Source organism: Mixophyes fleayi, chromosome 2 (assembly GCF_038048845.1).
Source record: "Mixophyes fleayi isolate aMixFle1 chromosome 2, aMixFle1.hap1, whole genome shotgun sequence".
Classification (NCBI taxonomy): domain Eukaryota; kingdom Metazoa; phylum Chordata; class Amphibia; order Anura; family Limnodynastidae; genus Mixophyes; species Mixophyes fleayi.
In genome coordinates, this window is record NC_134403.1 from 314,361,517 (window position 1) to 314,384,943 (window position 23,427).

Consider the following 23,427-nt stretch of genomic DNA (forward strand, 5'->3'; position numbering starts at 1 on the left):
GCCAAGAAAAAAATGCTGTTTTTAATGTATGAATGAGAGGGGAAAAATATTTGCTCTTCTCAGAGTGGGGATATGCACTATTGGGATTAGGATTGAGTTTGACACTCCCTAAATAACTATGGGGTCCAGACCTGCCTGAACATATGTCCCCTGTCATGTAAATAATATGAAATTCTCTCCACTGCAGTGACATGCCAGATATGGTTTTTGAGTTCATGCAAAGTTGGAGGCAAATGGATTCTTCCACACTTGGCAGTTGTCAAAATATGAGAGACTAGTGTTTTAGATAACTTGTTAAGATTTTGGAGTGGGTAATATAAAAGAACAATCCAACAGTCTTTTATAACCAAAGCTTTCATCATAGTATTAAGCATACTGTGTACAGTATCTCAAGTAATGCGTAATTACAGGGCAGACCCAACAAATATGGTGCATAGTACAACTGTGGCTATAGTTTCGCCAACATCTGGGATCGGTCTTATGGAACATCCTGGATATAGTACCATCTATAGTACACTGTTTAGGAAGTTTCATTTATTTTAGTTGACATTTAAGTTTTTTCTATTTTTTCCCCTTATGTTGCCCCAGAGGCCTCCTCATTCGAGGGGGGTGCCTATGTCTCCCTCCCATTCCAGTTCACGGTGGTGCTGTACATAGAAAGAAGCAATACATTTGAGATATCACAGTTGAATAAGGGATAAGAGCCCTCAGAAATTTAGCTGGAAGGAGAGAGGATAAGAAGTGCCAAATTTCACTAAATTCAAATGGTCGTAATGTTTGTGTGGGGGAATTTCTGCTTATGGTCTGATAGAGAGAGCCATTTACCTTGTTTAGCAAAGTCCACAGAGTGACTTAATACTGATTGGATCCAGCTGGAGAATATATTAGCAGATATTCCAATAGGGAAATCTGGATTGTCCCAGATGGGAATCCTGGTGGTGGGGGGGTTTGAGTAGAGAGGTTACACTTAAAGGCATGCTTGTCCCAGAGTTTGATAGCAAATTTCACCATTGGGGGCTAATATGATGGGGCATGTTTGTGCATTAGTCCCACAGGAGCTAGCTAGGTACACACTAGAGCGTTTTCGTCCAATTATCGGACAAAGCAGCAGACATACAACCATTCAGTCGGAAGTCGGGTTAGTATGTATAGTGACACGATGTCGAAAGTGATTACAAAGTGTCGAATGTCGGCTCATTTGGCATTTGGTTGGTTGTACGGTTTAATATTTTCCGACCAATCACCTAACGATCACGTAGTGTGTATGCACTCATGCTCACGATCTGCAGCGTTTACAGAGTCGGGCTCTTTTCAGCCGATGCTAGCAATGAACGCCCCTCTGAATAAACGTAGAGTGCGCTGTAGAAGGAATAATTCATTTGTTCATTTTGAGACATAATTTTTCAGAGTCACAGAAGCTAATGAAATTCGTTAGGACACGTGGATAGCTATAACAAGGCGATTTTAATCAGTGTGACAAGAATGAATGAATTAATATTGTGCTGTCATTCTCTGAAGACTGGAGGAGCAGATGAAGGACCAAATGAAGAACACAGATCTGAAGGTGAATCATGTCAGTGTATATGCATGAATCACCAGACTGATCGGACCTGCAGTGGTAGGTACACTCGTTTGAGATAACACGTCGGTCAGAAAATTCTTCAGTGCGTACCCAGCCTAAATGTTGGATTCAGTGTCCAGCCAGGAAAGCATTCCTGGAGAAGCATAACCACAACCTGCATAAAGTGTTTAAAGTGATAAGTAGAAGAATTTTACAGCTGGTAATCTCTCCCCTACTCTTCCTCCTCTAGCTATAGGTTTTCTGAGTATGTTTGAGGATATTATTGGAGATCAACTGTTCCAAATTAATCAAACCAAAGCTTTTTGGATGTTGCCTAGTAGAGTAAATAGAATAGCAAACGGGAGTTGTTGAAAAATGTACACCACCATATTATTGCTCTTTGAACTAAGCTTTGGTTACAATCACCAGGAAAATTCAAATCAAAAAAAGTTTAAATTTTGAACTCAATGGAAAGACTAAATTTTCCTCCCAAAACATTCTTCTGCTGCTGCTATGATCTGTCACTCCCTACATGGTTTGTCTGTATATAATGCAATATAAAATAGTTCTACGAACATACAAAACAATTAACAAAACTGCACCCAAATACATGTCTTCCCCTTGTCACAAAAATCTACCAAATCAATTCCTCCACTGTGCACAAGTTTTACACTTTTCATTCTCATGTATTACACATTCCCATACCTAGTTAGTTACACAACTTTTTTTTTTTAGGCTGCATACACACCTTGGAATTCCTTCACTTTCCCCTGGTCTACAAACACTCTCTGCTTCACGCAAGCCTATCAAAGTTCTGTACAACCATATTAATCTTCAGAAGTTATTGTACCCAATTACCACCCCCTTTACACATTTTCTGCAAAACGTACATTTATTCTCTTTCTATACTCAAGCAATCCTCTGACTTTCAAACCAACATTGCTGTGCGACTGGATATAGCCCTCACAAAGCACTTTTTCTCACTGCAGTCTCGCCAGACAAATATATCTGTTGAACTAAACATCTTGGGTCCGATACATCTTTGGATACAAGTCCATTTGCGTGCCATATCTTGAGTAAAAAACTAATGTGCCAGAACGGGACTTGCACCAATGGATGCAACTGCATGAAATTCACATCCGAACGCAATGGACACTTACAACTGCCTACGACTTGTAGGGCAAAACTGGGGTGGACAAACTTAGGCAATGTACAGTGAAGGCATGTGGCCGATTCAAGTTCAGGGTCTCTCTTAAGTACGTGTTTTTTAGCCATAACATTTGCACCAGCTACAGGGCAGGTGTAAGTGCTGACTGATGGTGATGAATACACGCATATGTGACAGAAGATGTGTTTGCAAGTAAGATAAATTATAAAAATGCATGTTATGTACAGTACGCATAACTGATTTATGTATGGAATGTAAAAAAAAAAAATTCATTTATTATAGTATTAAGAGTTATAAATTTGTTTTAGAATTTTTTTTTTGTATGCGTTCTGATGGGACTTTGTTACACATATGCATGTGCGTATCCTGCAGTCTTTTCTGTCTATCTGCATATGGCAAGAAACATGGTCACAGCATACTTATACCCATATTCAAATGGAAAGGTATCCTGAGATCTGCTTGCTTTTGAATATGTGCGTACAAGTTACAAGCGTCTTTTTTTAAATGCAGATTACATTCGAAGATGAATAGGGCCCCGTGTATCAAATTTCTATTTTCCTATAGATGGTATGCTTGCAAGCAAAGCCCTCCAACCTCTTTGTTTGCTTGTTAATACCCAGTCTCATTTTATTGTATTTGTTCCTGACCGTAAAGAGCCAGAACCAAACCACAGGGTGTGCAGACAGCTTAATGCTCACTGCCCAGTGGTGAACTACTGATAACATGAATATAGCTTAGGGTTTCAATCAAAGTTCACCTAAGGGAACCATCAAGAGACAGAACATGAGACTGGAGGTTTAAAAAAAAAAAAAAATGCCGTGTGGCTATAATCAACCCAACTACACGCATGGAATCTTTTATCCAGAAGCCAGATATCCAAAAAGTTATGAGAAACCAGAGAAAGGAAAGATAAAACACAGTTGCTGCTCGGTAATAAAACTATGCTCAGACAATCACTTGCTGTCTCCTCCTACAATCACTGTGAGGAGCCCAGCTAAACAATTGTAATGAGAATGGCAGGGGCAGTGTAGGGAAAATTAAGGTTACATTTTAAATGTAATTTAGTACAGTTTAGGCATGACATGCTTAAAAGAACATGATCAGGAAAATCTCATGTCCAAAGGATCGGATGATCAATCCCGTCCAGTACACTGACTGCTGGATTGGTAGGATATCTTCTTTTAATGATTGCTCAATACAGAGACTAGAAGAACATACTCCAACAAGTGGTTACATTTGGACTGATCCATAAAAGTGTTTTTTACTTCTCTAACCACATGGCACTGCATATGTAAACAATACAAGTATTGCCCAGTCCTCTTAAGTACTATGGATGAAGGAAGATGGATCAATGCAGACTGTCCTGCAAGCTCTTGTGAGGTCCCTCATGCAGGTGTAGCCAAAGATATTAAAGTAGGAGTGGAATTTGGAGAAAAAGCCTTAGAGGTTTGATGGGAAATGAAGGCGACCAAAATACATATGTTAAGAACAGTCTGGAGACAAACCTAGAAATGTAGGACCTACAAAACTCTATAGACTTATTGTTCCCATTGTGAAATCTATTTTCTAGCATCATGTGACATGACATTGCTACATGACATTATGAACTTACTGCTGTTGTCACAGTAAGCCTTAATTAACCAATTAGTGGGGTTAGCCAAGGACCTCACACCGTAGGAGATTATGGTCATTAGCTGATTGTAAATATTTACAGACATACTAGTTAATGTTACCCAAAGTACCTTTTAGGTCTGTAAATATTTTCCAATGATTCCATCTGATTGGTGTATACATTTTACTCCATTATTAGAGTAAGCTAGTATTTTGAGGCAAATGTAACAGTATATACCAATATCTGAATTTGGACCCTTTGGAATACACGTACCGCAAGTTGTAAAACTATTATCTAAAACAATTTCTTACTGTCCGATTCAAAAGAGTATTTCCCACTACAGTGAAATACAAAATAATCAGTTTTTCACTTCTGTTCTGACTGCACTCATCATCAACTACAATGAATGACCAGTAAGACGTAAATCCATAGGAAAATTATCTTCATTAGTTCTCCAAAGAACCACATTTTTCATAAATATAATACTTTTACAAATATACAAATCATATCTTTTTATACATTTTTACAAGGCATAGAAGAGGCACAAAAGTTTACAATCTGTTCTTTTGGGACGTGAGGCACGGAAAGTAAAGTAATCTTGGAAAAAGTTCTCTCAGTCTCAATCTATAGAGCTTGGTGTCCAGAGGCAATACCTGAGAGAAGCCATCTGTAGTAAACGTACAGAATTGGGCGAGACACTTTTTTTCAAATCCCAAACTGCACATACAACACAGCTGCCGTATCACAGAGAATATCTACCCCCATTCAACAGAGGGTTTAAGGCCAAAACCGGCATTTGCGTGTAGAATTGAAAAGGTGAATCATTAAGTGCAAATTATAATGAATCAATATTTAACATATAATGTCCAGTGGATTATATAGGCTACAATATACATTGTATTGGCAAGTTGGCTATTGGCCTGTTGAGTTTGTATGTTCTTGCAATTCTGTTTCCAATGGAATGGTTCAGTCCTGACAAAAAAAAACTACTAATGGTATGCTCTGAAGATCTCCAAGAAATGTGTCTCATTAAGGTCTAGCAATGCATACGCAGAGCAATGCTGGTCAAGGTTTCCTCTCAGGTAGGTTTAAAAGCAGATGTCTTTTGGAAACGGGTGCAGAGAGGTGTTTGGAGATAGATGTTACAGAAGATGGTTGAAGTCTGGGAACAGAGGCTCTGCAGTCACTTCTTAAAGCGGCGTTTGACACTCTATTGGGTGTAGGAAACAAAGCTGTGAAAGCATCAGGTCTCATCACAGGAAACTCTATAAACAAAAAGAAAAATGGTGGTAAGTTTGATCACTAGAAAGCATATAAATATCAGTTTTTCTATGACGAGTTGCTATTATTAAACTTTATTTATATAGCGCCAACATATTCTGTAGTCCTTTAAAATTGGCAACAAACACAGTAATAAAACCATACTGGGTACTGACAGACAATCTATAGTGAAATAGGAGTTTGATAGGAGGCTAAGTTTTGCCACTGCCCTTTTTGCATATTGTTCTAAAGCGAAGCATAACAAGTCAAGTCTCACTAGTCAAATGAAGGTTATGGAGTGCAGTGGTGGTGGCGGCAGTGGTTCCGAGACACATGTAAGCCGGCATTTTGTTGTTGTTTTTTTTTTATACCACTCTACAAATCAATAGTGATCCTGTGGAGGGAGAGGATTGTGATTTCTTGTTTGAGGATGTCATTGTATACCGTGATGTTATAAACCAGTGCTTTCCCCGAGATGCCAGCAAACTTCCTCTTGATCAAATATTCCTAGGAAAGCCATCTTTCTTGGTTCTCTTTCACATGTGTATACACAATTGTGATATATTTTTCTGAATTGATACAGATTACAGTAAAATTATAATGTAACCCTATTTTAACAAGTGATGTGTCTTGTATTTATTAGATTATTTATATAGCGCCACCATATTATGCAGCGCCGTACAGATTCCATTTGTCATTCACATCAGTCCCTGCCTCGTTAGAGCTTACAGTCTGAATTCTCGTGCACACACACACACAAGGGTCAATTTTAAAATTTCAACTAATGACCAATTCCTCTGCATTCTATGTATAAGACATTCACAGCATTCCAGAGTGCATCATGGCTTACACATGGGGTATACAACCAAATGAAAGTGCTTTTTGGTTTAAAGGAGAAATACAATTATTTTGGCTAGCAGAACTATGAATGATGTGTAAGATACACTTATTTCTTTCTATGAATTATATGGATATTAAGTCGCTAAGTTCTGTGGACATATAAAGACATTGTACCTTTGTATGTTTATATAATTTATTGGTCCCTGTTATACAGTATTAGTTATTTTGTTACATTTAAATGAAAAACAATGCAAGCGATTGTAACAATGATAACAAAGCAGAGATTGCCATAATTACGGAAACTGCCAAAACATCTATAACTACTGAGTCTGCTTAAATTATCATCGCACATTGTGCTAAGCCATGTTGGCAGGCCATGTTCACAGTTATAGTTAAACAGCTGGACAGCTACACATTGCCTACTTTTGTGTAAGAGAAATACAAAGCAATTTCCATCACTAGAGAGAACTGCATCTGTTTCTTGTGGGCTGTCCAAATCTGCTTAATTTCAATAAATTGAATCTTATCTACAAATATCTATGGGTAGCAGTGTTTTACTAAGCCGCCCAACATATTAACCCTGTCACATCCATATATGCAATATGTGTGGTTAATTTCGTCATCCCAGTGATTTTCTGAGTTGTTGAAGCCGATGGGGCGCTTGGCACAAGGCCGTGGCACGTAATTAATATTCTAGGAGAAACCGTTACATGCTTTAGTCATTTATCATCAGGCTTAGAAAGAGGAAGTGTAGACTCACATGCACAGATGTTCAGGGCTCAGTCAGCAGCTGCACAGACTCTGTGGAGATGGAACGGGTGGAAAATGACCTTGTGGCTGAGGGAAGATCTGGAAGTTTGGATATGGATGCAGTGTGCTGGGGACTTTGGAGCCCCCATCACTGGAACCTGGTCTGTTGGTTCATGCCAAACATGGTTGGAATGCCCGACGTTACACTGTGTGTTCACAAACAGCTTCAATCTCTTCAGCACCAGCACCTGGATCATAGGAAGAAGGAAAAATGGAGAAAAAAAGCTTAGCAAGTACTAAGTTTGTCTGCTGTGTGAGCTACACAAAGGAAACGGGACACCAAAAAACAGGGAGCCAGGTGATCATTTTCTAGATACAGTGCATTTCAACAGTTTACACTCCTCAACAAAATTTATGCAACAATCCTAAAACAGAAGAGTTAAAACTGTCTCTGTTTATTAGCGCTGATACAAAAAAACCAAAACAAAAAACAGACAATGAATACATTCCCTAAATCTGGAAACACTGATTGAAGCATTTTCCTTCTTTAAATCGCAAGTTAAATAACTTTTAAGCATGTATCGAATAATTTTCTTTAGCTAACCTCCTACAAATCATTATCTCCGGTTGGCAAACAAATGCGGATGTCAAACACAGACACAGTCAGTCTGCAACACAGACACAGCTCTCAGTATGTCATGTGATAGCAAGGGGGAAGGGGATAAGGAGGATGTTACAGTGCAGACAGAACTTGGAGGGGCGTTTCAATGCCTCTCTGATCATTACATCATGTGCCACGTGACTGTGGTTGCCATGGTAGTCCAGAATTATAAGTTAAAATCAGCCTGGAGTAAAAATAAGGGAAAATGGTAAATACCAACATTCTTAAAGCCTGCCACAGTGATTTATGTTTAAAAAAACAAAAACAAACAAAAAAAAAAAACACCTGACTTTTTCACAGGCTTACTGCCTTAAAAGATTGTTTAAGAAAGGCCAATGATTATTGCTAAAAAAACTTGCATGAATTAACATGGTCAAAGAAATACAGCTTTCAGGTTTAAGCCTTTGAAGTGTACGAAATACCTACAGATTGTGGTAATGGCATCCCAACAACTCACTAATAAATAGTGACATCAATTCTTGCTTCAGTAATGTCACTGGCTGCAGTATAGCACATTCTCGTGAATACTGGCTCCATTATACCAATTATAAAGGTTCAGCAAAAATGTGGAATTAAGTCAAACATTCCATAGAATAGAACAATATTGTTTTACATATTTACATTTATTAACTTGAGAAGCAGCAGATATACCGGACACTGTAAAAAGGAATATCAGGCCACACATCCTCAAAGAAAGACCAAACAAAAAAGAAAGAAAAAATACAGAAAAAGGGAGAAAGAAGAAGAGTTGCAAAACATATAAGGATGCTATGATACATTTCTGCACAATGTCCTTCTAAATATGCACGGGTATGTGTTTTTCTGATGACCTTCTTCAAATCTGGCTGTATTTGAATGGCAAAAAAATATGAAAATAATCCTGCATGATCTCAGGATTGAATGGAGGATTCTGCTGGTTGTGAGTTCACACAAACCTATAGTTTTATCATTTATGCAATATGTAAATTAGAGTTGGGATGTACCTATTCTGCTCTTGTAAAAGACTATATATTTCTCCAAAAACATATTCATGCATCCCTACCTAAAAAGATACTACGGTAAGGTTGGAGAACATTTTTAATCTATTTTACTTCTTTATCCATTTACTTGTTCCCTCTTGTAAAATCCTTTACCTGCATTGAATTTCCTGTGGGATTGGTGTAATATACATTTGGAATGGATCTGGCTATAGGGATCATTGATTCCTGTACCAACTTCATGAACAACTTTTTCATACAGTTGCCATATGGTTACCTTTTTGAAATCACACTTGCAAGTGGAAATAGGATCAGGCCCTTACTGATAATTGCCATTGCTTACCTCGGTTGTGATGAGGTGGGTGATACAAGTGCATCATTGCTGTGTTTTCACGGTGTGGGTTCACTCTAGCAAGGACAAGTCGTCCTCCTTCTGCCCAGAGAGGCTGGGCTCTTTCACAGTGCTGAACACCTTGGTTTGAGCAGAAGTGACGGGCACTGGAAGGAGGAAGCTGCACAGGTGCAGATCTTTTCTTTCGATGACTTCTGCTCGGAGGTTCAGTCCTGTGGCCCCTGAAAGTAGTTGGGGCTTCAGATTCATTTGGCTCATGTGCTGGTGAAGGAGATAGTGGTGTGGATTGGCTGTGTTTCACAGCCTCCCTGTTACTCCTTGGATCAAGGTACGGCCTAGATGATAGAGTCCTTGGCTCCTTTCGAGTCAAAAGTGACCTAGATTCCCCACTATTGCCATTAGATGTCCTGTGCTCCCTGTGACACACCAAATCTGTCCTTACCTCACCTCTAGAAGACCGTGGTCTCCGTTTGGCTCTGTGGGGGTGGGACAAATTGGGTTGGTGCCGTTTGTAGTGGTGATGCCGATGCTGGTGAAAGTGAACATGACTAGCATAGGAACTCTGGTTTGGCACAACAGTGTTGAATCCTGGGAGATCATTTGGAGGTAGAAGAATAGAGGCAAGTGCTTGAGGGGGTGAAACCCCTGGGTTGCTCTGGGAGCTGTGGCAAGAAGAGGAGGAGGAACCTTGCAAGCAGTGTAGACTGACATCTGTACAGTTTTCGCTGGAGGAGCCATTAAATGGACCTGAGCTGCTGTCACTGCCTGGGTCATCAGGTAAATATCCACTGGACACCTGACAGTGTGGAGGGATTACCACTTCCCTGGGTCCTTCTGGTGTACGACGGTGTGTACGGGGCACTGCTGCTTCCCAGGGAGGCCCAGGGCCAAGAATATATGGAGAGCTGGACAAAAATATACTATTGCTCTGTGGAGGATACATTAATCGTGTAGTGGAAAGCTGGGAGGGATACTGGAAATGTGCAGTGCCTGGATAGCGCCTCCATAACTGTGGCTGTGAGGGAGGTCGCACATTTGTCGGACGTGAAGGGGTGTTCAGCTCCACTGTAAAGAAGAAAGAAAAACCCAAAAATGTCAGTTTAAATTCACAATATGAGTAGAGAGAGGGAAGCCAAACAGTCAATGCACCATAGACAGACAATGAAGACAATGTTTTCTTCAATTCTATAGCCTTTTATACAAGTAGAATACCACACATAAGGGCTGATCTGGAGTGGGACCCAAAAGTATATGCACCTAGTATTACTGCACTGGGCACAACTTGCACCAGTGTTTTGAGCTGCGTGTTTCCCTGGAACTTTGGGAGGTACAGTCAGTTAAGCACATCCCTTTGAGTGTCTTATTTTGGGTAAAATGTGTATTTAAAATAGATTACTTATGAAATGGAAATTCTGTGCCAACACAAGATGCAGATTTCAAGTTGATGATTCCCGCACCTTTCCGACAGAGGCATTTAATACACTATATTTAAGGATAGATATATATATATAGATATATATAGCGCAAGGAAAAACTTTTTAAGCTGGTTGACCACCTACGGGTAGCTAATCTTAGAGAATGGCATAAAAAGCAGAAAGTGGTGATGGAGACATGTAGAGTGGGGCATTGAACTGGTTGAGAGCTGCACCAAGCACTGGGGCTCTACCCTCCAGCTATGTAATTTAAAGTCTCTCAGTGCACAATTTGCAATTAAACCAAAAGGAACAGAGGGCCTGGCTAGGTCGCAGCCACTGTCTTTTCCTGCACACTGACCACTACCAGGTTGAACAAAATATGAACTTTACTGTATTCTTCTTCAACTGCCTCGCTGCCCACTCCTCATAGCTGTCACATTACTACTGTTGGCTTCTGTACTCCTCTTGTGTTTGTAAGAGCAATCTCTGACAAGTTTGCCAAATATACCAGCGATTCGGCTAGTTAACGGAGGGCCCGTGTGGGATCCAACAGGAACAAGTTAACATCGGGGGAAGTAGGCAGTTCAATAAGAATACAGTTAATGGTGTTTGTAAGGAACAGGTTTTGAATTGGGGGGTACCAATATTTTGCAATGGGGCCCACAATTTTTGTTACGCCCCAGTTTACTATATTCCTTATTCAGCCAAGGGAAAACTGAATATATTCAATGAACACCAATAGAACAATAGAAAATCTTAGTTTAAAGCCAGACTGCAAATTTCCAACATTTTTGTACAATTAAGCTAGAATACAATGATCTCACTTACCTAAGATGTCAAACATACACAGGGGACAGGTGTGATTCAGCCTCAGCCAAGGATCCACACAATCCAGGTGGTACTCATGACAACAAGGCAAAATTCGCAAGTCCTAAAAGAGAGAGACATTATTCTAGCTAGGTCAAAATCCTGTATTATGCAAGTTATGTTTGCTACAGCAGAACACTTAAGTTGTGTACACACTACAGGTCTTTCACCCAATTATCGTGCCAATCCCAAGATAAACGACTGTTAGGTCAGATATCGCATTAGTGTGTGCGCTCCCATATATGCATATCGTGTCGTTTAATTTTATAAATTGACTAAAAATCACTATCAAGGATGCAACAATGTCGGGCATATTCTGCAGTGTGCACACACTCACGACCAGCGGTGTAGGCAGATCTCTATAGAGTTTACAGAGTGACGATCTTTTCAGCTGATGGTTATGACAGATAAATCGTGTAGGTGTGTACACATGAATCTGCATGCTCATCAGGAATATGAATCGTTGCTAAAATTTTTACAGATATTCTGCAGTGTGTACCCAGCCTTATACATGCTACAGGGTTTAATACCATATCTGATCACTAGGACATGCCAGATATTACACACTGAAATTTAGTAACTTTATCACCGATGACTGAAGAGAACGAAATTCTCTGCATTTAAATGTAACAGTTGCACAAAAATTACCTGTCCATCTGAAAACTCCTCCAGACATATAGCGCATGGTACAGAGCTGCTGGTGCTGGCAGTATCTAGTCTGCAACCATTTGCACTCCTTGTACAACGGTCTCTTGATACCCGAGACTGGTACTTTCTAGTACCAAGCCTGCTTATGGCCCGTGCAGTCTGCAGCTGGACAGAGTCCTGGAATGAAAGGCAAAACACAGTTAAAGTGGTTGACAACTATTTAGACATTACCCTCTTAATATAACTTGCCCCTGCTATAGCAGATGGGGATGTCCAAACCTCCCAGGAACCGGCTTCACAGCACAAGTGCTGAGGACCACATATGCTCAGATCTCTTTAAGAGAGCTTCATTGAAGAGGACTAGCTGGATTACATGTCGAACCTGTCTTTCAGTTGAAAATGAGCAGGCTGTAACGTTCTCTGGCTCCTTGTAACAAGGGGGCAAATGGAGGTCGTCTATTAAAGGGGCTAGAATGGACAATTCCTTTAGGGGGTCTGGCTATTTGGCATCTATTCTCCTGCTCCATCAACAAATACATCCAACAGTGGTACGCGTAATGTTGCCAGTTTTTTAGAATGGGAAAGAGTTGAAGGATGTCTCAACACTGTCTAAAGAGATAGCTAGACCCCTTGTATATTGGTCTTACCCACTGCAGCTACATAGCGGCACCCACAATGGAGACAGCCGCTGCTATGTAGTGGCACAAACATTGCCCTGTCTCCTGGCGATTTGACCCCAACTACTGACAATGCTACAACTTCAAGATAAGGTCACTTGCAAAATATTTTCTTTGGGCACTTTAAATTTCAAATCCACCTCTCATTCATGTATTCATTTCAAAAAAGTATCTAAATAAACATACAGAAAAATCAAATATTTGTTTTCAGACGTGGCCAATACCTGTGCTCGGTTCTGCTTGCAGCGAAGACGAAAAACGGAGTATAACACAAGGACGGAGACTGTACCAAACACTGTGACCAGAATCCAGATGTCATGGTCAAGCTGTGAGAGAAGAAACAATGTTAGAAGTCATTTCTATAGTTACTGTAGGATGACTGATGCCATAACTGATCACTACCCCCTTCCTCCTCAATAAGGAACACTCCCCATCCTCTCCCCCAGTATAAGTAGTTTTACAATCCCTGCCTCACCCACTTGGGCTCCTCCTGAACCTCTATCTTCACACGAGCCTCTGTGTTGTTGTGCACAAGGTTCATCAGTCGCTCGGCATCGTGGCCTCGGACCAGTACTACCGGTTGATTTAGTCCAGCTGGTTGTTGTAACTAAGACGTAGAAAAATAATTACATAATGTCCAAAATCGGCCATTTAAAATTCTCATTTAAATGTCACTATGGCTCAAGACTTCTACCGTAAGTGGCACTTTTTCTTTGTTTCTGATCATTAAATGAACAAACATAAAAATACAATGTCAGGATAAACCCTTCTAAATGTCACTATCCATTGTGAGACCCATAAATTGCCATAAATGAATCTCTGGTGGGCGAGCAGTGAACAGCTAATTTGAAACGAACACAACCTCACAGAACAGTTCGGTATTTTCTGTGATTCACCAACGACAAACAGTGTTTGCTGATACTGATTTCATCCACTAAGTAAGTGGAAAGAACTAGATCTCTGGCACAAAACTTCACTACATTCACTACAAAACTGTTACATATATTAATTTTCTTCTTTTCAATTATCAATTCAGATTTTCCTTCCGATTTATTTTAGTTTTATTCATTTATAAGTCATGATTATGATAAGAAATTACACTCAGAAAGTTTAGCAGATATGGTACGAACTGAGAAATGTTCTTTTAACTTTGTAGGAGGCGATATAAGAAAATATCATCTACATTCATACAAAGCCCTGTATCTACAAACTATATTGTCTCGCAATAGCGAGACAAATAATTAAATTAGAGGTTTGAAACTAGACTTTTAAAGGCCTCTCCGAAGATTTTGTTCACATGCTAAAATCTAATTATATATATATATATATATATATATATATATATATATATATATATATATATATATTTAGTTATTTCCAGGCCCTGCACAGTCACATTCTTAAAAAACAATGCAATAATGAAAACCAACTTTATTGTTTAGATAACCTTCATTCCTATATGCTGTAGAAATTACTTTTTAATAACACACATAAACAAGAAGTGGTATACTGATTACAAGAGTCAGGATGTGCTATTATTACCTGGTCCGCAGCTCCTTCATCGTCACTAATATCAAAGAGTATAGCGCGCGATCCCCTCTCCCCTGCAAGCCGAACCTGAAACAAGAGCCATGAGATTACTGCAGGGCAGATACCAAAAGTACAAAGGCAAACAAAGCCCTGCCAAGAAAGGAGAGCGAGGAGACAAAGACTGGATCGGTGCACTTTAAGGTATCACATTCTAAAAGGAAAAAAATGCTGCAAAATTAAGTCTGCATCAAATTCACCCATCGCACTCACACATAGCAGATGGCTATCAATTAACAAGGAACTCGTACCTCATGCCTCAGCTTGCCACAAGTTCCTAGTGGTTTGATATTTTACATATTCGTTCAGCTAACAAAATGACTGTGTCCGCTGTGTGGACAACGGATAAAACTTTAATCTGCAAGGTTCAAGGACCCCCTCTAGCTACAAGTGTTTTCTCACATTGCTCGTTTGTATAGCCCAAGCATAATACTGACATTTAGCAAAAAAACAAAACAAAAAAAACAAACATGTAATCAACAAGTAATTAAACAAAACCAACTCAAACTTGGCTTTGTGTAGTGTGTAGAAATATAGTATATACAAAGATGACAGGGGAGAACAGATGTTTTTTACTGCCAGCCCCCCCCCCCCCCCCCATTGCATTCCAATGTTTCAGGTGCAGGGTCAGAGGTCAGCAGCCAGCTGTTTGATCAAACAAAAGATGGTAAAACACCCGGGGAGAAAGGGCAGTACAGCACCGTGTACACCATCACAGATACTGCAGGATGCAGAACTAGCAATGCTTTATGGCGATGTTACTACTGGTCCTGCATGCTATAAACTGCAAACTGGCAACACTCTGCTACTTTGGTTCTGTGGCTAGGTCTCCAAATAAAGAGTGCATAATCTTGCTTTATATGCTCCCCATATAAATAAAAGCTTTTTAATGCCATTATGCAGGTTGTCGGTGAAACATACATATCCAATTACCTCTACACAGGGAAAACAGTGAATTGTGATAGAATTACAGGGAGATCACCTTAAGAGTACACAAGCTTACGGCTTAATGGAAGGTAGTAATTTACCTTGCTTGCCAGGGACAGACATGGTTGGGGGGAACGTTCCGGGCTCTCCAGTTTAACAATCGAGATGAATCCAGGTTTTGGCGGATCATCGTCACTGGCATTGCAAAGAGACAGCGGGTGAAACTACATGGAGACAGAGGGAGACACGTTAAGAAATGTACTCGTGCATATTACTTATAGGATTAAATAATTAATTCCCATATTAATAAATACAATCAAATATCACTTTAGAAATTCATTTTGCAAGATTAGGATATAAGAAAGTCACAGTTTTTACAATACGCAAAAACAATCATAGGAGGTGGGGCTTGATGACATCATTCATGTCAGCAGCAGGGGGTGGCTCAATGGAATCACCATGCCCCTTCCCACCCTTTTTACCTGACCTCCCCTTCTAGGATCTTCCAAAGGGGAGGTAGGAAAAAAGAAAAAAAAAAAAAAGGTATAAAAGTTGGCAACCATGTCTGGAATATGTATGATGGCTTTTAGCAAGGAATACATGTTATACCCTTGTACAGTATTTGGGTTTCCACCAAAAATACCTTCTCCTTATTTTAAGCAGATTTTATTAAACTGCTTAAAACCTAAACCTACCAGTCATACAGTCAGCCATTTTGTGGGCTGAACCACCATTCTTGAAAATGCAGCATAAGAACTAACAAGCAGCATCACTGTGGCACATAGTATAAATTCATTGTGAACTAATCATATGGCAGCGGCACTGAATGAACTGGTGACATAACTGAGGCAAAGTGAATAGATTGGCTGTATGATTATGGCTGTATGATTATGAATACAGATTCTGCAGACAAAATGTCTGCCAACGCTGTGTGCACCTGAAAGATGCACTTCTATTACAGGTGACAATTGTGAAGTTTTCCTAAGCTGTACAGTATCACCACATCCTGAAAGTTACCAAACATTAAACAAAAGTGAGAGCGTGAATATGAGATAAGTGTGCAAATATGGAGAGAGTGCAATGTAAATGTCTACAAGTAGATGAGCAATATCAGGTGACTAGGATGAGGAGCAACATGGACAAAATAAGGAGATTGTATTAGACATGGATGTACCCAGACATTGGAAACATCAAAAACCTACCTTTGGGAATATAATATTTATGCTTGTGGCTCCAGTGCCCACTGCAATCCAGTCACAAGGAATGTCTGTGTATATTAAATCTGAAATCACAATGGACAACAGGCAGCCCTCTGTGCATTCACCTCTGGCCCCTGCTTCTTCCTGCTTTATATTTGGATTTGTTTGTTATAACTTGTAACACTTGTTTAAAATGTCAGAGAGGTGTCTCTTTCGTATTGTTTTAACTTATTACTAAGGTTAAGGATGAGTGGACGGCCCTTTTGAACCCGTCTCAATCAGCCGATATACGACCGCTCGTTCGAATGTCTGGTCAGTGTCATGATGGTCGAAAGTCTGCCAAAATGGAAGATTGTCGCCTCATTTGGTCGGCCGTACCGTTCAATATTTTCGTTCCAATCTCCTTTCCGTTGTGTAGCATGTAAAAATTTCCGACCGATCTACGACAATCCTGCGATACTTCCTTGACCTGGGGGACGTGTATGTAAATTTGTGATGCCTGTACCAGTCCCACGTGGTGCGGTATCCGCACATCACTGACTTGTGTTTTATATACGTGTATTGCACCTGCACCATTTATAAACTTATACCTTTATAAAGTATTACATTTATAAAGTCATATTAACCTTTATTAACTAATATTTGTAAAATACCCAGAATAAACCACACAGTGTTAATGCAACAGTTTTATTGCATGAAAAAGTACAAAAAATTTTATTGCAGAATATGACAAGTGAAAAAAATAGCATTACACTTTAAAGGTGTTAGTGGTTTGTGGCAGAACAGTTCCAAACAGCATAGACATTTCAACAAAATTTTTCTCAAGGTTTTTAATTTAGTAACACGACACATGCTACTCACTTTTTTATCTTCAATAGTATTTTATTATTCATTTTTAAAAAATTATGGGGTACAGAAAGTAAAAAGTAATGGGGGTAAGGGAAGAACATACAAAAAATAAAATAAAATGAAAGGCTAGAAAGGGTACATGGTGGGAGGAAACACTTTAAATAATTCTGCTTCTAAACCACATAGTGCACATGAGGGGGGGGGGGGGGGAACCCAGTTGGTTCCTTCCCAATTTGTGAGAGTTACCCTAATCAAGTGGGCAAAAAGGAACTACTACTAATGGGAACATTGGGGAACTTCGCTAAGTGGAGGTGATTCGGGTAGCAAATTAGAGTCTATTTGCTCTGTAGACGCTCCCTCTCCTTCCGTAACATACACATGCCAGCTGAACCATTTCATTATCGGGGATGAGGGGGCAGCGGAGTAGGCCATCCCTATTGTCTCCATTTCAAAGCTGAATTGCACCTTGGCCACTACTTTCAATATCAAGGGTATATGTGGTGACTTCCAACCTTGAGCTAAGGAGGCTCTTGAGGCAATCAGAATATGACTAAAGACATTCAGCATGTGGTAGAAACTGGGGGGGGGGGGGGGGGGGTAATGCTGCAGTAACGCGACCTCAGGGGTAGGAGAGAGATTTTGCCCAGTAACCTTATTTGCTAACTGGAAGATTTGTACCTACAACGACTGTACATGGGGACAGTTCCAGAATATATGCATCAAATCACCTGGTATATTACATTGCCGCCAGTAAAGTCTCGACTGAGAAGGCCACATTTTATGAAGTCTAGTTGGGGTGAGATAATCTATTAATTAATTTTATCATCATTTCTGTGTGATTTATACGCTACTTACTTTTTTTAATGTCATAGTCGACCTGGTCCAGTATTTTTACCATCATCTCCGCCTCTCTTGGGCTCATTGGCTTTGTTCTTTGCTCTTCTTGAGAATCTCCATCTCCCACCTTAACATTTTCAGATTTTTTTGGCCCTTCCAGCACCATCTCTGACTGTCTCCGTCTCCATAGCTGCAACCCCCACTGACACCTTCTCCTCACCCGCCATCTTCTCACGTTCCACTGCACCAGACAGGCTCCTCTGTCATTTTATACACTCAGACATGGGCGTTCGTTTCTGCTGTGGACCAATCAGCGATGATGTCCGCAGAGAATGGAACATTGTGGGTGATGCCTATTCGTGTATAATAACTACGTGTATGGAGATTTTGGGCTATAACTTTAACCCGAACAAGACCATTACATACGAGATTTTATTATTAAGGAATAATTATTGCATTGCACTTTACAAATTAAATGGTTTTTTTTTATAAATTTTATGTATGGTAATAAACTTTTATTTTACAGGAATGAATGAAGGGACAGTGTGGTCTTCTCTTTTTATGCGGTTTTGGGTGTTAACTATAGTGAAAGCTCTGGCCCTTTATGCTAATGTATTTGGTATCTCGTTACATGCCCCGCAAATGTTGCTACAGTGTGTACGAAATTAAAATCATTGCTCACGACAGCATGGCTGTAGAAAGTCGCTACTGGGAAGGCCGCTCTTCCCTTTATCGTCTGAAACAAGGCTAGGGTGTATGCAGCCCACGAACCGAGCAATCGGACCATCGACCGGATGTAAAATCGATTGGCATATAAAGTTGGTGGAAAATTCTGTAGTGTGTACCCAGCTTAGTTTAAGATGCTCATGTAAATACACAGAACAATTTTGTTATCTTTTACTTGAAACATGATACACATTTTGCAACTTGTCTTGCATGAACCACAAATGTGTGCAATTGTCAATTTTGCCGTGACTTTTTAACATATTGCTACATGATTAATACGGCTGTCTTCGTATAGTTTCTTGATTTTTCAATGCAAACTGCAGGTGATTATTATAGTCTTATTTATATAAAGCCAACATATTTCACAGCGCTATATAGGGAACTTTACCAAGGCACATCCATCGCTGCCCCAGTGGAGCTTACCCTCTAATCTCTCGCAGGGACACACATGCACTGACCAAGGCCGATTTAGTTAAAAGCCAATTAACCTGATCTACAGTAGGTCATTGGACCATGGAAGAAAACTGAAATACCCAGCAGAAACATGCTTCCTTTGCCTCAGGCCAATGGATAGTGCCTAGGGATATTTGATACGTCACATATTTAGAATGCTCTTAAAAATGTGAAAATACACCATATGTTCTCTAACCTGAAGTACAGCAATCAATCAAATACTGGAATTCAGATATTGACCTGGTATGACGAGACCGCAAGCAGTACAATGGGTGGGAAATTTTGTCTAACTTACCAAATTGACCAATCAAATTCTTACTGTACGCGGATATCTTAAACTAATACCCAACGGCTATGTATATGCTTTATATTTTACCAAGACGGCTAAACATATAATACATGTTGACCCAAACTGTAAGGACATATTGTATCCTATATATACCCCGCAGCACATGGGGTACATAAACCCTGGCTTGCTTTCCAGCAGCGAGCAGGATACTAACATAAGACACCAGGTTAGTCACACATGGTAGCTAATCACAAGAGCGCCGTGCAGCACGACAGCTAAAGCCTTCCCCACAACCAGAAGATGATGGAGGCTACAAATGTTATTCTGCCTCCTCATGTATCGGCCGTTCCCCAAACCTCTTAGTTTGTAAGCTCATTTGGACAGAGCCACTAATTCCTTATTTTTCATATTTAATAGAATTTTTAAAATGATTTTTTAAAATACAATTATGCTCAAAATCAGCATTTTCATATATGCATTTCATTCCAAATTCCATCAGTTTTAAAGGACATCTTAGAGTTATTGATGCTTTTACCACCATTGCTTTCTTCTTTAACATATTTTAATGCTCCTTTCTTGCATTTATTAACTGGTGAAAAGCTCGGAAAAAAGTGGGCAAGTGTGAACGACCGCTAAGAGTTTTAATCTATACACAAGCTCTTTGTATTGAAAATGTTTAACACTAGCAGTTAAATAAATTCTTTAAGTGATTATTTACCATCTTATGATGTTTTCAAAGAAAAATGTGTCAAATGTGAAAAGGGTTGAGGGCAGTTGTGCGCATGAAGGAACGTTTTAGTTGACCAATATGAACAACATTACAATTCCATGGTGTGGCATAGTTCACAGTTAAAATGTTTATTTCAAATAATAATAAAAAAAAACAAAAAAAAAAAAACACCAAGCACAACACCAACTGAGACAAAAGAGAGTGAGAAAGTATGTATGAGCGAGACAGACATGAAAGGAGAGCAGAGAGCTGAGATTTTTAGCTCTCTCTGCAGTGACCTGCCTCTCTCTCTTTCCATTTTGTATTAACTGTCGGCCCCTTTAGTGCTGTTTGAACTCTTTGCAGAGCAGAGTTAACGATTGCAGGCAGTGTATGTCTTGGCTGCAAGCCCAAATTCTTACACACCCGTGGCACATTCTCACAGAAGCCAACATGCTGATAAAAGGAGCGAGCAGGGGCAGCCGCAGAAAAGAAGCTAAGGGAGGATTCCTTGCCTGAGCTTTTGGCCAAAGTTGAATTTTAAGATTTTACTTCTATTAGAGCAGGCATTAGGGAGAAAGTAATATTAGCATAAATACCTCATTTGCAAGGTCTAGTTAAATGAACCAGACAATGGATTGTTTGAATATCTACATTACTAGAGGGCCAGTCATTTTCTAATGAACATCGCTACAATGGTAAAGCTAATCCTGGCTGATTATAGCTGTTAAATACATGGGAATATAAATAAAGGTGACTATAATAATTAGTGTAAATTAGTCAAAGGTAAAAAGAAAGAAAAAACACACACACAACTAGTGTGCTCGTGCCCTTCTTAGACAAGCAACAACCAAATTAGATCACTGCACTTGTGCTCAGCGGTAAATAGTTCTCAAGCCAGTCTTTGGGTGTTGTCAGACAGGCACTTTGGATGCTACTGCATTTCCAGTTACAAAAGCAGTAGCGTTCACAGTGCCAATACATGAAAGATGAATGGTGTATGTTCATCCCCTGTTACAACGGTGCAATAAAGCTCTGAAGACGCTGCATGCAGCATTTTCTTTGCATAATCGCTCCAGAGCGACAGGGGAGAAACCTCCCCCCATTTACTTCAATGTGTCAGCCCAGCCACTATGAACGCTAGTACTTTTCAAACTAGAAAACTACTTGGCGTTTAAAGTGCCTGACACCGCCTTTGGGCACCCGTTAACAAGTCAAAATTTGAGGCTAGTGAAGGCAAAAAGCAGCCAATCAAATTGGGAGCCCATTTCATATAGAGAAGTGTTCCAGTATTCATGCTCTCCCAACAGACAGAAATCTCATCATTCGTGAGTTTACTATTTTTCTCGTTTTCCCCTATTTCATAAAAAACTATTGTAATAAACATTTTTGTTTTCTATATTTAGCATTGTGGATTTATTTTCCATATTAAAATATACTTAATAAGTTGAGGTCTCTGTGTTGTTACGAATTCACGTGTCAGTCTTCTCACACTTGCCAACTTTTAAATGCCGGCCTCCAGGAGATCTGGGGGGAGGGGGGGGGAGAAGAGGTGAAGAGGTGGGCATGTGGGGGCGGGGCTCAGCGAAGTCTCCCGGACACTCTGGGAGATATGTCAAGTTTGTCTTAACTTGGTAGTTGAAACAGAGGAGATCATTTTTGTTTATAACACTGATTAAAGTAACTTGCAAGCAATTAGTTTACATAAAGGGAGCACCAGTTTGTTACGAACCAGCACTCACCTGAGCCTACGTAACGTGTGTGGGACAATGGGTTAATCATAAGCAAACCAACTGGTCTGTTAAAAAAGTGATTAAAACTCTCCACATCTATCCCACGCACTAAATCTGCCTTACCAATTATGCCATCACCAAGGTTTTTTTGAGGAGCCAGCACTCTTACTCTGGAAGCCTTTGGTCCTACCAAATGGCTACCCATAACAGCTTCTGCTGAAAAGACATCTCCATACCGATGTGGTGTCACTAGATTCTAGTTGAGAGGCTGTATTCTCATAAAAATTATAATATCGAACACAGAATATCTTATTAAAAGCATACACATTTCTGCATCACACCGTCTCCTTATACCGCGTAACTAGAAAAGCATGCTCTATATGATAAATGAAGAGCCACCATTTATCGCTTAGCATAAGACCTCTGCATCCTCAAGACATCTAAGCTTTGCAGGTTTGCCCACCTTACCCTCAATTTGCAAACTTGAGGCTCTGAAATAGGCATCAATCTTAATACATTTCTACCATGTTTCCCAAAATTCATACTTTCTATATTCCCTACTTCAATGCACTAAAAAAAAACCCAAAACACAACAGCTTATAGATGATTGAAAAAGAAGCAACACAGTGCAAAGCAGTAGTAAAACAGCTAAATGCTTTCTATAGATAAGCTTCCAAGAATTGCTTTGAACTTCCAGCACCCAATAGGTTCATAAATATCTTTTCTGAGAATTTTATGGCAGAACAATCCTCAATAGCGCAGTGATAAGAAGTTTTTGTCTTTAGGCTTCACTGCATGGGTTAAAAATGATAGACTGACATAGATAATTCTGTTTACATGATAAGCCCCGTCCCCTATTGGAGAGGCTTATTTGCAGAACAGAATATAAAACTTGTTTGCTGTATTAATGTAAAAAGTTACAACTAATGTTGTAAAAATAATATATCCCAAAGTATTATGACAAAAAAGTGCTAAATTGGCAGGATAAGTAATCTGCACAATCATATGTAGCCAAAGCTAGGACAGACAGCCTCTGAGCATGAAAATCCACTTTTTATATACCTGTATGGTAGAAGTCCAGATGACATGGTATGGGGAAAGTGTAAACACTTAACATGCGTGGAACATCAACACATTAAAAAGCATGCATAATAGCATGTGTAATATAGTGAATTACATTATTTTTAGTTCTACAGTATCCCAGAAAGGGGGAAATTTTTTTTTTTTCCTTTTTTTTTTTTTTTTTTTAAATATTGTCCATGGGAGCATTATTATTCTAATGCCAGCCACACTGTAAATAAATGATAGCAAGTCAATTTGTGTTTTATGT

The 23,427-nt window shown here is 39.6% G+C and overlaps 1 protein-coding gene across 1 annotated transcript in view; it reads right to left on the bottom strand.

Annotated features, from left to right (window-relative positions):
• Positions 1-4,766: 4,766 nt before the first annotated feature.
• Positions 4,767-23,427, bottom strand: part of RNF43 (ring finger protein 43) — a 38,614-nt gene continuing 19,953 nt past the window's right edge. Inside the window, exons 2-10 of the mRNA XM_075196607.1 lie at positions 15,404-15,526; positions 14,331-14,405; positions 13,264-13,395; positions 13,013-13,114; positions 12,112-12,288; positions 11,425-11,527; positions 9,173-10,246; positions 7,202-7,439; positions 4,767-5,606 (exon numbers count right to left, since the gene is read on the bottom strand). Coding sequence (XP_075052708.1) covers positions 7,393-7,439; positions 9,173-10,246; positions 11,425-11,527; positions 12,112-12,288; positions 13,013-13,114; positions 13,264-13,395; positions 14,331-14,405; positions 15,404-15,526 — 1,833 coding nt within the window. The 3' untranslated portion in view covers positions 4,767-5,606; positions 7,202-7,392. The remainder of the gene's footprint in view (positions 5,607-7,201; positions 7,440-9,172; positions 10,247-11,424; positions 11,528-12,111; positions 12,289-13,012; positions 13,115-13,263; positions 13,396-14,330; positions 14,406-15,403; positions 15,527-23,427) is intronic.